The sequence below is a fragment of the Fukomys damarensis genome, unplaced genomic scaffold (genome assembly GCF_012274545.1).
Source record: "Fukomys damarensis isolate Sample0158 unplaced genomic scaffold, DMR_v1.0_HiC HiC_scaffold_28, whole genome shotgun sequence".
Lineage (NCBI taxonomy): Eukaryota > Metazoa > Chordata > Mammalia > Rodentia > Bathyergidae > Fukomys > Fukomys damarensis.
Window position 1 is genome coordinate 21,964,890 of NW_022900940.1, and position 13,683 is coordinate 21,978,572.

Consider the following 13,683-nt stretch of genomic DNA (forward strand, 5'->3'; position numbering starts at 1 on the left):
GTAGGGGAAGAACAAAAAGGGAAAAGAAAAAAATGTGAGAGAATGAAAAGATGAAAATAAAGTGTTTGTAGATGGGGAGGGGAGGAGGGGGTGAAGGGAGGGCAGAGGTAAGGGGAAAAAAATGAGAATCAAGACTTGCCATGTAAAGGTACATGATCCCAACAATGAATGTAACTGTACTGTATCCCTAAATGTACCAATAAACTCAATAAAAAAAAAAAAAGAACTCAGAACAGTCAGCCCCCCCAAATATAAAGACCCAATTCAAAAATGGGCATCTGAAATGAACAGACATTTCTCAGACAAAGAAATAAAAGCAGCAAGCAAATATATGAAAAAATGTTCCACATCACTGGTCATTTGAGAGATGCAGATGAAAACAACACTGAGCTTTCACCGCACCCCACAAAGAATGGCTGCTATCAAGAAATCAATGAATAACAAATATTGGCGGCATTGTGGGAGAAAGGAACCCTTCTCCATTGTTGGTAGGAGTGCAGCCTGGTGCAACCACTATGGAAATCAATATGGAGATACCTCAAAGAGCTGGGACTAGAGGTTCCATTTGACCCAGCCATCCCTCTGCTGGGTATCTTTCCAAGAGAACTAAAAGAATCATATCACAGAGAAGTATGTGCACTCATGTTTATAGCAGCACAGTTTGTAATAGCTAAAACTTGGAAACAGCCCACTTGCCCATCAGTTGGAAACTGGATAAAGAAGATGTGGTTTTTCTATAAAATGGAATATTACTCAGCCACAAAGAATGAGAAATTAGATTCATTCATAGGAAAATGGATACATATTGAGGATATACTCCTAAGTGAAATAAGTCACACATGTGTAAATACCGAATAGTTTCTCTGGTGTGAATAAACTGTAATAGTACATAAGATCCTAATGAGATAACTGACATTGTGAAATGGGAAGAAAAGGGCTAAAGGTGTAGGGAAGGTAGGATGGGTAGGGGAAGGGTAATAAGGAAAAAGAAAAAAATGTGAGATAATGAAAAGATGGAAATAAAGTATTTGTAAATGGAGAGGGGATGAGGAGGTGAAGGGAGGGCAGGGACAAGGGGAAAAAATGAGAAACAAGACCTGTCATGTAGAGGTACAAGATCCTAACAATGAATGTAACTGTACTGTATCCCTAACATGTACCAATAAACTCAATTAAAAAGAAAAAAAAATAGAAAAAAATTCAACAGGAATAACATAGAGTTAACTATCTAAAAGTTAATAAAACTTAATGGTTATACTACTAAAGATACAAGGGTTAAGAATAGGAGAAATAAAATTTGAAATATTGGGCAATAGAAGATGAGAAGGAGAGAAAAGTGAGATTAAGGAGTAAAAGGAAATAATAGACCTAATTAAAAGTCACAGAAAAGAACAAAGAAGAAAAAGGAAAAAGGGGGAATAAATAAAGGGGGAAAATAAGAAGGAAGAATTAAAAGGGAAAAAAGAGAAAACCCTCAAATGTCCCCCCAAAAATCTAAGAAGGGGAAAAAAAAAGATTTAAATTTTGTTCTCTATATTTTTGAATGGGCCTCTGCATCTTTTCCAGTGTTTGCAGTCTTGGAATCCAGAAAATCATTGATGTCTCCACCTGGTGTTTGTGAGATGTCGCCCACTCTGCTCCAGAGGCTTCTCAGTCTACCCCAGGCTATGGCAACCATCCAAGCTGAGGCGAGTTCTTTTTCACACTGGTGGGAAAAGCGATCAGACCACTGATCTCTGTGCTATATGTAGGCAGTGGGTTCCCGCTGACCACTTGACTTAATGCCAGTACTCTCAGATCCCGCCACCTCTGAAAGCCACACTCATTGGTCCTGGCTTCTCACCATGGAGGATGGGACCCCATATCCTTCCCGGTCTGAGTTTAAACTTCACAGGGGATCTGTGTTCAGCCTGTACCTGCCCTGTGACTGTTTCCTGTGGCTGCCTCTCACCCAGTCACTGGTAGGGATGCTCTGGGAACCTGGAAGTGAAATTGTTCTGTGGCTCAGTCTTAAGCAATTAATCCCTCTCCAAAATGGCTTCTGATTAAGCCCCCATGCTGTCTTTGCAGTTTACAATAGGCACGGGCCTTTCTTGTGGCTAGTGCTGCTGGCTCAGTCTGTTCTCATTGGAGCTGCCAACCCTCTAGGCTTAACCTCCCCAGGTGTGTGGCCTCTTCTATGATTAGGCCATCAGGTAGGTTGGTTGGTGCCTCTACTGTCCTGTGCTGAGGGAAACAAACAGCCCGGCCACAGAATCCATGGGTTCAGAGTTGGCTGGGGCGAATGTAACTCTCAAAATTTCTGAGAGGTTTATTTTGGCTCAAGGTTCACGTCATGGTTGATCGGCTCCAAGGCAGAAGTGGTACAACAGAGGATCACAGTGGAGAAAATCTGTCACAGCATGGGGACCAGGAAGCAGCTACCATTTTTTACACAGGACTTGTGTCGGCTGATTTTGGCACCCAAAGGGAACCCTTGAATGAATTCTTCACAGGTATTGAGGGAACTCACTGTATTTCCTTTTTTTGGTACTAGGGATCCAACTCGGGCCCATGAGCTTCCGAGGCAGACACTGGAACCACTGAGCTAAATCCCCGGCCCCCATTGTATTTCTTTTCGCTACAATCTTTCAAGGCCACCCCCAAAGGCTACTGGTGCAGCCACATTTTTATCTTGCACCCAGGTATCCCATGGAAAATTCTTTGTTAGCAGTGAAGTAGGGAAGGAGGGAAGCCTGTGTGAGGTTACAGCACTGCGTTGGCCACTACTGTGTGGCTGGCTGCTGTACCCCATGGACTGTCCTCCCGAAGCTGTACAAAATGCTTCGCCTGTCTGTGCGTCAGTCCCAGCAGAGAGGAGTAAGCCTGCAGCCATGGACTCCCATGCTGCACTGGCCGACTGCACCCTGCAGGGCATGAACTGCCCAGCACATGCAGGTTGTACATGTGTGGGGCCGGCTGTGTCCCCTGACAGCGTCCACAGAAAAGGTCCCAAGTGACAGCTAAGAGGTGTAAATGGAGGCACAGCTCTTGGGTTACATTGGCATGAAATGGTCACAGCCCTTGTAGGACTGGCACTGCAGTGGTGGCCACCTCAGGATATAGGTGAGTGCAAGAGGATCAGAAAAGAGTGTTGCATCACGGTAAGTGATAAAGTCCCAAAGATTGCACAGCATGGAGTCCTCATTTAAATATAAACTTCCATAATTACACGCACCCGTGAATCAGTAGATACAGCTACAACAGAACTACAATAAAAGCAAATATGTGATAATGAAAGTTCGGGTGGTTACCTCGGGAGGGGAGAGACTGAGGTGATGAGATGGGAAACAGTTACAGATAACAGTTAAGCATAGGTTGCTGTCATATTGTTTCTGTGCTGCATCCGTAATAAAAAGTAATCGGGAGAAAGAGGCCATGTATAGACCAATGATCAAGATGTGAGAATATCATGAACCGAGGATTAGAATTAATCTGTGCACCCGAGGTCCACCAAAAAATATGCAAATTTGTGCTTCTAATCTGGACCCTGGATTCAGACACCGGCTTTGAGGAAGCATTGACAGGGCCAGATGCGGGGGGGGGGGTGCACTGCGCCCTGCCGGCCGCCAGAGGGCGGAAGCTGCTAAGAGTAGGAGCCCTCAAAGGCGGTGGGGTTTATTTCCGTGCGGGGATAGAGCTTGGCCCCGCAGGGAGGAGTGGCTGAGGGAGGGAGCGGGCGCAGCTGCCGGCAGGGAACCCCGGGGGCTCCCCGGGGAGAGCCTCCGCCCAGCTCTGCACCCAGGTTTCGGGAGGAAGCAGCTGGCAGCCCAGGGGGCCAGGGCGCCTTCCAGGCCTCCGCCCTGAAGGGTCAAAGTTTCTTTGGCAACGTTTGCTAACCTGGAGATTTCACAGGAAAACTCCAGGTTTCCATTTCTCTGGGTCACTGGGGAGTCCGACCACAGCGAGCAGCGCATGGCCCCCCAACCGCTGGCCCCCGCGGACAGGTCGGCCTCTGTTCGCGTGGGGTCAGCACTGCGTGTGGCCGCGATTGCGGCTGGGCTGAGCTGCTCAGTGTTCAGAGCCCTGCCCGGCGGCGCACTTCATCAGATGTTGCAATTCCCTTTTATTGCACAGCTCTGCCTGTAGTTCATCATCATCATCATTATCATTTTGCACATACATAGAAAATATCAATAAAACCCTAACAATGCACCAGTTGCCTCAATCTGTTTGCAAGGTCCAGAGGCGCCACGCATCCTATGGTGGTCTCCATGAGACAGTCCCCTCGCTGACCCCTGACCTGTGACCTAGGCCACTGCCCTCTCCATCTCAGGGTTACCAAACTTTTCAGCCCTGGGCATAAACCCCAGGGGAGCTCTACCCAGAGCTACATCCCAGTCCTTTTGATTTTGAGGCAGGTTTTCACTAAGTTGCCCAAACTAGCCTCAAATTTATAATCTTCCTACCCCAGCACGGCCGTCCTGCCAGTGAACTCACTCGTCCTAGTCACAAAGCTGGGGACAGACAGCTGGCCTCTCGTGTGAGGTGAGAGGAGCCGATTAGTTTCTCACCTGTCCGAGGCTGGGGTGCAGTGGCCTGTGACTAGCTCAGGTCCTGGGGTTCTTTGGCCAGCAACAGTGATGCTCCGCAGGGAACTGTGGGGCTGGGTTTGAAAAGGCCATCAGCTGGGTGTGGTGGCGCATGCCTATAATGGTGCTCTGTACTCCTACTGGAGCCACAGATCCAGCAGCAGGAAACACTTTACTTCCATCATTATTAGCTGACACCACTCACCTGCTTCCTCCAGTAATGAACTCTGCCTTACATTTGCACCAGCTGAGGGCATGACTCAGCTCCCACCTGGGCGTCACAAGTGCTGCTGTTCAGGCACCACCCAGGACTTGTTACACAGCAGGGGGCCCTGCACCAGCCTGCTGGCTTCCATGGGCCTGGGATCTTGCATTCCTAATGCCCACGTGGCTGGACCACTTTGTGGACAAGGCTTAGACGATTTCTGGCTCCCAACCCAGACCTCCCACACCTCAGTTCCATGAGGGGAAGTTTTTTGTTGTCCCAGGATGTGGGGCACAGTGGTGAATCAATTGACACTTGGGTTCAGAGGCTGCCCACCCATGGGGAGCTGTGTGGCACTGCCCTGCTGGATGCACCATCAGGCCCTGGGGTTGAGGCTGCAGCCCAGGGGTAGTGAGTTTTCCCAGGCCCCTTCTCTCAACAGCACCTGCAACTGCCACATCAGAGCCAGCTATGAGCAGAGCCTGCCAAAGTGACAAGGACTCCTAAATGTAGACCCCGCTTCTAGAACTTCTCAGTGCCTCAGCACTGAGCTGAAACAGCTGAAGGAACAGAGGGCCTGAAAATGACTGCTCTATGCAGGGCATGAAAAGCCAATGTTCTTTCCTTCACCAGGTCAGGAGACCAGCAGGCTCTGGCAGGGGTGACACCCACTTACCACTAGCCTCACTCCTGCTTCCCCTGGGACCTGCCACACCACTAGGACCGGTGGGTGCTACGGCTGTTTCCTCCAAGTTTCTCCACTGCCCTGTGTCCACAGTGGGTCCCAGGATCCTGCTGAGAACTGTCCCCCAGTGCTGACTTCGAATGAGTGTAAGATCTAGGAAACTAACGGTCATCATGTTTCCCCACACCCCAATCCCTCCTCTGCCTGCCTCGTCAGCTGGTCACTTCTGCAATACTCACCCGCTCATTTCGCATCATCTCTTTGGGGACCAGTACGAGGAAGTCTCCTCTAACATAAACAAGTTGCTGTGTTGTTGAATTGCAGGAGGGTTTCGAGGTGAGCGGCACAGGCTTTTCTCCTTACACCCATAAGGGACTACGGCGGTGTCATGGGGACCAAGTGGCAGAGCTAAGACCTGACATGGGTCTTCTGATGCCCAGACTGGGTTTCTTTCCACCACCCTTAGCTTTGTTTAAACATTTGCTCTGGGACTAGCAGTGCAGCCACCTTTGAGATAAGACATAGTTTATCTGACAGCTTATTGGGAGGCTATGGAAACTGAGGTTTCCATAAAAGCCTGTGACCTACCCCCCCAAGTCCAGCTGCCCCTCCTTGGCCTAAGTGTCTGCTGAATGGGCTGCCGCTCAGTCTCTAGAGATGGCCCCTGGTGTCAGGCTTTTCCTTCTTTCCTCGCTGAGCAGACTCTAGCTCCTGCTTCTCCTCCAGCTGACTCTCCCCTACCTTCCCTGGTCTCCCCAAAGGATTACCAAATGATCAAGGAGCCGCAGCATCAGGGCAGAGGGAGCGACCGGGTCCCAGGCAGTCCCTGGGCAGTGCCCTTCTGAGCTGAGCCTCCTCCGTCCTGTTCCTGAGGAGCCACCCAGGGCTGCTCGGCCCTCACCAGCAGACTGGGCAGAGTACACACAGGGGAGCTGCTGCCCTAGATGGTCCCAGACTGTCTCAGTGTCCCAGCTGACCAGCACCATCAGAAGGGGCTGGCCCTGTGTCAGGCCACACTTCACACAGGACAAGGCGGGGACCGGGAGCCAGGGGGGCCCGAATTCCAAACCCAGCTGTGCCTTGGGAGCAGAGCTCCAATTTCCTCATCTCTGAGACGGGGTGCACCATGGCCATGAGTGTGCTGTCCTCACACACAGCGCTGATCAACAGATGTCTGTTGCACTCCCCTCCCTCTTTCTAGCCAACCAGGAAGCCCAAGAGCAGGGAACAGCAAATTGAGGACAAGATGACCTGTCATGACCTAAATAGGACCCTTAACTTCCTCCAAAGCCCCTTCCCAAATGAGTAAGTTCATGCTGTAGAAGAAGAATGCAAATATAAATTTAAAACTGCACATGTTCACCTGAAACTCAGCCCTTTTGCAATGCCCCCAAAACCAGTCTAGCAGTTTGGCAAGAATTCACAGAGCACAAGCTTCAAGGCCACGTGCCACACAAGACCTGAATGAAAAAGCCAGGTTTTACACACTTCTCATTCAAGAGGAAAGCCTTCCGCAATAGGCCAATATTTTATTTAAAAACACACAACACACACACACACACACACACACAATGGTAACATAGGCAGAGACAGGGACAGAAGGCGGCTGGCTGGCTGCATGTTCCTGCAGGCACAACCCACCTTAAGGAAGAGGGTCTCTCCCAGACCAGACTGCGAGCTAACCCAGCAGCTGGCTTGGTTTCTAGGGGACTTGAGGCAGCTCCGCTCCCCTGCAGAACATGAAAGAGAAGCAGATTTATGCAGCGGATTCGGAAGCCCCTCCAGCGTGTTCAGTGGGGTTGTCCGTATCTGAGGTGGTGCTAAAAGCAGACTGAAAGGCAGAGTGCTGTGAGGCTGCTTTCCTCTCCCAGAAGAGGGGGACCGTCCTCCGAGGAAGCCTGGAGAAAGAGGCTCTTCCCAGCTCAGGAGCTCAGGGAATGGGCGCCTCGCAAAAGCAGGAGGAAGGTGCAGTCCTTCCGGAGCCCACAGCCTTTGCGGGACTGTGGCGCAGGAGCACAGTTCAGAGCGTGCGGAGCCACTGGGCTGCCTGTCCGCAGGGCCTCCTGTCCTGTGGATCCTCTGGAGGAGGCCGGGGCTGTGGCCGAATCAGACAGCTGCATCTTGGGAAGGAAATGACAAGTCAGTCAACGTGCTGGGAGGGAGGGAGCCCACCCAGAAGCCACTGGCTCTTCCTTGACTTTTGCTTTGCCCAGTTCTTTCCTCTACCCTGCAACAACTTTCATTGGCACGGTTTTAATTTTTCTTAAGTACATTTCTAAAATAGACCAAAATGTTTTAAAACTAGTGCAGAGAGGACTCCTGTGGCTACTCCTGTGCCCCTCAGCCCTGTTCCTCTGATGCTGGTGATCCCTCTTTAACTTCACTTGTGCTTCTTTGATAATAACTGATAATAATATACTTATACAAATACTGATAGCTTTATTATTTTTACATGTTACCTAGCCCCCCCCCACATTCTCCACCTTTAGAAAATTAATTTTTCTTTCTCTCCTAAGCAGCTTTCCTGGGATAGAATACATATTGGCATATTCACAGAATTGTCCAACCATCTCCACAATTTTAGAACTGCTATCATCTCAAGAAGAAACCCCATGCCCTTTAGCAGTCAGCCCTGAATCCTTCTTCCCTGTGGCTCAAGGCAACCGCTGGTCCACTTCCTGTCTCTGCAGATCTGCCTGTTCCAGACATTCTGCATGGAGCCCTGCCCTGTGCGGGCCTTCCACTGAGCTCATCGTTGGTGAGGCCTGGGAAGAAATCTGCCGTGGCCACCTTTCTGTAGCACACAGGCTTTGAGATTTCTAATGAGAATGAAAGAAACAGCACAGAGAAAGGAAGTGCTGCCTCAGAGAGGTAGGTGATTAATAAAAATGGGTCAGACTTTTAGCGGTCTACGTTTTTTTTTTTTTTTTTTTTTTTTTTTTTTTTTTTTTTAGTACCAGGGATTGAACTCAGGACCTTGCGCTTGTGAGGCAGGTGTGGTGCCACTGAGCTAAATTCTTGGCTAGCAATCTACTTCTGCAAACTCAGTGTACAGATAAAACTAATTAGGGACGTGTACGAGGATTTGCAAGGATGTTCATTGCAGCATTTCATTAACAAATAATTTTTTTTAAAAAAAGCGATAAACTATCTGGAAGCGATGGAAAAGAATCCCTGAGGATGCTAGGAAAATGTCTAACAGGTGGAGGAGAAAAAAGGCAGGTGACAAAGCAGCACATAAGCAACATGAATATGTATTTTCAAAGAGGAAATACTGGGAGGATAGATATCCAGGTGCTGTTTCTGGGTGGCAGATGGTTTTTATTTTACAAAAATATTATTTGTATTTTCTAAAAACTCTGTATATTGTTTCTGTCATTAGAAAACTTATTTCAAGAAAATGCTTTCCTGTCGAAGGCTGAAATGCCAGGAGATCCTTGGGCTTGTAGAGCTGGGGACCATAGCAAGGGTTCTTGGGTTGTGTCTTTCCTTTTCCAGGGATCTGCACCACACTCTGGAGTTGGCCTAGGGACATGGTCTCCTCCTCAGCCAGGGCGTCCCTGCTGTTGAAGCCAAGGACAGCGGTCTTCTGCTCTGAGCAGGGGCCTTTTAGGTCCTCTGCACACAGAAACTGGAACTCACCTGTCGACTGGGTCACACAGGAGATCTTGTAGGACAGCCACACACTTGCCAAGCAGAGGAAGGTGGCCAAGAATCCGAAGACCTGCAAAGGCAAGAGAGAAGTTCACAGGTCGCAGGGCCCATCCTTGGGCAGTCCTGTCTGCTCCTCACCTGAGTGCTTGCCCCACGCTATTGGTGGCTGGAAGGAAGCTTGAGAGTCATCTGACCTTACTGCCTCATCCTCGCGCAGATACACAGGTGAAGCCCGGAGAGGCCGTCACCAGCTTCAGCGCCCTGGGTTCCACCCACGTTAGACCTGACAGCTGGGTCTCCACCCTCAGCCCTTCTCACTCTGGACAGCCCCAGCGCCCCAGCTTGGATTTATATTGACTACCGAGTTGGTCCCAACCCCCTGGTCTTTGATTATCCTGGACTAATAAAGAAGAGAGGGTCAAACTGTAAATGTTAATTTGGGCTTTAAATTTTTAATGTTCAAATGGGTTTTATTTATGTGGTGGCACTGTCTGCATTTCATTTGAAGCAACTTTCTGTGTAAAGGCCAGAGGACGAGGCCTGTATATCTAGTTTTAGGTGTGCACATCTTTAAAAGATATGGGCCTAAATCAATGAGGCAGCGTTCTTTTCCCCAGGGTCCACCAGGTGCTCAAGCCCAAGGAGGAGGTTAACCGAGCCTGGCCGGAGCTCATCCTGCAGAGGAGGAAGAGGGGCCTGCACAGAGCTCACCAAATGGTCAGGCAGGAGCAGCCGCAGCCTGCTGCCCTGAGAACTGTGAGGCCCGGAGGCACGTCTCTTACTTGTGCCCAGCACAGCCTGAGCGCTAACCCACCGGTGAGTCGAGTCCTTGAACTTCCCGGTTCTGCCCTCCTCGTTTCACAGCTACACAAATGGAGAGACGGGAGGTCAGCTATGTGCCCAGGGCCACGGAATGAGCCCGGGTCAGGTACACCCGGAGTGAGCGAGTGGCCACACTCTGGAGCCCTGGCTCTGCAGACAGCAGCAGTCCAAGTGTCCTCTGGCCCACACCCAGGCCTCCGGGCCACCTCGCTCCTACTAGAGCATGGCTGAAGTGACCGGCTGACATCCTACAGGGATGGCCCTGGGACAACCAGACGAAGGGCAGGATTTTCAACAAGGTTTGCTTTTCTTTTCAAGCCTGGCTGCTGGTTTACACAAAGCACTGCCCCCACCAACCTACGCCTACTTCTACCCTGAATGCCTTTTCCTTGGCTCCGACTGTACCGATTGTCTGCACCACATAATTAGTCTATTAGAGCCTGTTTTGGCCTCTCATTGTCTGTTCTGCACAATTAGCACATTATATACCGTCCCGGTCGCCAACTGTCTGCTCTGCATAATTGAACAGTTTATTATATCACTGCAGAATGCTATTCTTGTCGACAGTGTCATGTTTGCTAATTGTTTCATGTGCCCCGTCCTCACCTCCTAAGCTAGATGACCACTTTCTCAGAAATAGGGACCATTTTTCCACCCTCTGGCTTCTACACAGCTCTGGTCTGGCCTCAGGCACAAGCCAGGAACAATAAGCCATGCTAAATGTTAGATACTGGGACTGCAGGGCTGATGTGGAGAATCCCCGCACGTCCCCTAGAACGCAGGGCAGGAACTCCTTTTGTGCTTCTCCACTGGCTGATGCCACTGAGGGCAGGTGCTGACCTTCAGGTGGCAGCCACCTCTCTCCTCACACACGACACGGGGCTGAGCGTGCCAGGGGCTGTGAGAAGTTCCTGAGGGCACCAGTGCTCAGAGGTGTGGCCAGCACCCCTCTGTGCTAACCTTCAGAGGAAAGACGCCATCTCTGCATGAATCCCAGGAGCAAACCCACTCTCAGGGCAGACACATACAAGCGAACGTACACACAGAGTTGTCTTAAAATGCATTTTTAAAATCCTGCCCGCTCATCAGTAAGGTAACTCAATACTGGCCTATAATGAGCTAAATCAGATGACAGGGATCTGTGCATCTATGAAAAACAACACAGCCATGGGTATGCACCTCTTGTGGCTCTGTGTTTTTGTGTATTTCCAACGACTTTTTTGTTTGTTTTTGGTTCTAGGGCTCAATCCCTCGGCCTCATGCATGCTAGGCAAGCGCTCTACCAGTGAGCTACACCCCCAATTCCCCCAGCTACTTCTATTTAAGGGTATCAGGTGGATCAATTTTTATCTCTGAAAGGTGTAGAAGTGTTGTTTCCTGCAATTAATACTGTTCAAACATTCATGAGCAAATGTTCAGTGGCTGTGTAAGTCACAACCCAACTGCCCTGATTTAAGCGGTGCTGTAGGAGAGAGGCCTGAGCTCCTGCGCTGTTTGAATTTGCCAAAGGCCCTGACAGTCCACCTTCAGGAAGCAGCTGCTGTGAGTCCAGGTGTCGGGTTCTTTGGAGACAGCTTCTGGCTGGATTGGGGTAAATAATGATTCTATGAAAGGGCCCAGAAACCAACCCCTTTTCTGCCCCCATCAGGAAGAAAATTAGCATCTAAGACATGAATTGGTTCCTAAAGCCTTCGAGAACATCCTCACCGCGCCAGCTACCAGTCCACTCTGGTTGTAACTCTTGGAGGCTGCTACGATGGAGGCGATGAGGAGGAGCAAGGTACCGATTAAATAGTGCAGAAGTTCCTGGGGGCAAAAACAGAGCACAGGGATGAGTAGGGAGGTCCAGTCCCGAAGGGGAGGAGAGAATACTTCCTCTGCTCCCTTGCAGCCCCTGGCAGGAGGAGCAGCACAGCTCACAGGCAGCCAGAGGACGGTTAACCAAGAAGAGGCCAAGCACTAGAGAAAAGACGCAGGGCAGGCAAGAAGCGGAGGGGATACAGAGAAAGGAAGTTTCTCAGGTGAGCAGCGGTATCCACCAGGGGCTGCTCCGCTCCTGAGATCAGTCTGCAGACTGCCTTGACCTTTGGCTAAAGCTATTAAAGGGCAGATGAGCTTCTTGCACCTTTCAGGCTAGAGATGAAAGGAAACTCCTTAATGGACACACACTGAGAAGCAAAGTCCCAAAAGAGATGTGGGCCTGTCTCTCTGCTTCAGAGAAAGCTCTGGGGTAACAGTGTGTGTGGGCGACAGCAGCATCTCTCCACTCCATCAGCGGCCTTGGTGTAGGTGCAGAGTCGCCAGTTCCTGGGGACCCCTCAGATTCAGGGTCAGAGCCTAGGGTGAGGTTGGCTACATGTCTGAGGTGTCCTTGGGGTGCTGCACTGCTGGCTTTCCTAAGTCCGCCTGGTTTGTCCTTCTTCGGTGGTTCCTTCCTCTCTACTCCCCTGATGCATGCCCTGTGCCAGTTTCTTCCAATCAGTCTACTGGCAGGTCTGACTCACCTGGCCCATGCGTGTTCATTTCTATCCTTCTTACTCCCTGGGATTAAAATCGCATCTTTGCAGGCCCTGGAGGAGGCTGGACCTTGGTCACTCAGCAGCTCAGGAAGGTTTACACCGCACTCTCCTGCTCCCACTGAACACCAGAGCACAGGAGAACTGGTGCTTAGGGCTGTTCACAGCACTCACTGTGAATCTTGAGAGTCTCCATTTTCAGTTTTCTTCAATGAGGATTCAGAAATTATTCCTCCATGAAATTCTGTCCATTTGAGTAGCAGCTATTACATTTTAGGAAACTTTTTCTTTTCTTTTCTCTTTCTTTCCTTCCCTCTCTTTCTCCCCGACCCCCTTTTCTCTTTTTCTTCCTGTACGGTGGATTGAACCTGGATCCTTCCCACCATGCTACATTCCCCAGTCCTTTTTCATTTTTTGTTTTGAGTCACTTTTTGCCAAGCTGCCCTACAGTCCTCCTGCCTCAGCCTCCCCGAGTGCTGGGATTAGAGATGTGCACCATCACACCCAGCTTATCCTTTCCATTTCAAAGCTGCAGCTCCTCTCTAAACTGTAAAACCAAAGACCTGGTTTCTCCTTAGTGCCCAGAAAGGAGTGTCAGAGGGAAGACCATGAGCATTTTACTAAAGAACAGGTTAGTAACTGGAGGTTCCCAACCTCCAAGATTCTTACCATAAAGAAGACAATGACTTGAGAGAATCCCAGTGGGAAGGTAGCTACGCAGTACCAGCTAAAAAGCACGCCTGAGCCTTTGCTTCCAGCATTTGCTCCCCAGCCAGGCCCTTGTTCCTGTTCCTCAGGTCCCATTTTCTAATTTGTTCCTGTTCCCCAGGTCCCATTTTCTTATTTGCCTGTTTGTATCAGCTCTAAGGAAGCCCACATGAGCTTGTTCTCCAAAAACAGCAGGAAGGTGCCATCCCTGTGAAAGGGGCCTTAGAATATATGAACACAAAAATCTCTCAAAACAACACAGTAGGTAGTAATGGTAAATGGGAACGATTAAATCATCTAATCAAGAGGCAGGGGTTGTCAGATTGGATTAAAAACATCAACAAAATCTGATGCCCTTTCATGCTGGAAGCAAACAACAAGGTCGAACTCAAGGGCACCTCCTCAATCTGATCAAGAATAGCTGTAAACCAGGGATTTAGCTCAGTGGTTCCGCCACCTGCCTAGCAAGCGCAAGAACCTGAGTTCGATCCCCCGTACCAAAAAAAAAAAAAAAAAAAAAAA

General features: G+C 49.7%; 1 protein-coding gene across 1 annotated transcript in view; it reads right to left on the reverse strand.

Moving 5' to 3' along the window:
* Positions 1–6,986: 6,986 nt before the first annotated feature.
* Cmtm7 (CKLF like MARVEL transmembrane domain containing 7) overlaps positions 6,987–13,683 on the reverse strand; it is a 16,231-nt gene continuing 9,534 nt past the window's right edge. Inside the window, exons 4-6 of the mRNA XM_033756926.1 lie at positions 11,645–11,743; positions 9,104–9,185; positions 6,987–7,581 (exon numbers count right to left, since the gene is read on the reverse strand). Of these exons, the coding sequence (XP_033612817.1) occupies positions 7,568–7,581; positions 9,104–9,185; positions 11,645–11,743 (195 nt within the window). The 3' untranslated portion in view covers positions 6,987–7,567. The remainder of the gene's footprint in view (positions 7,582–9,103; positions 9,186–11,644; positions 11,744–13,683) is intronic.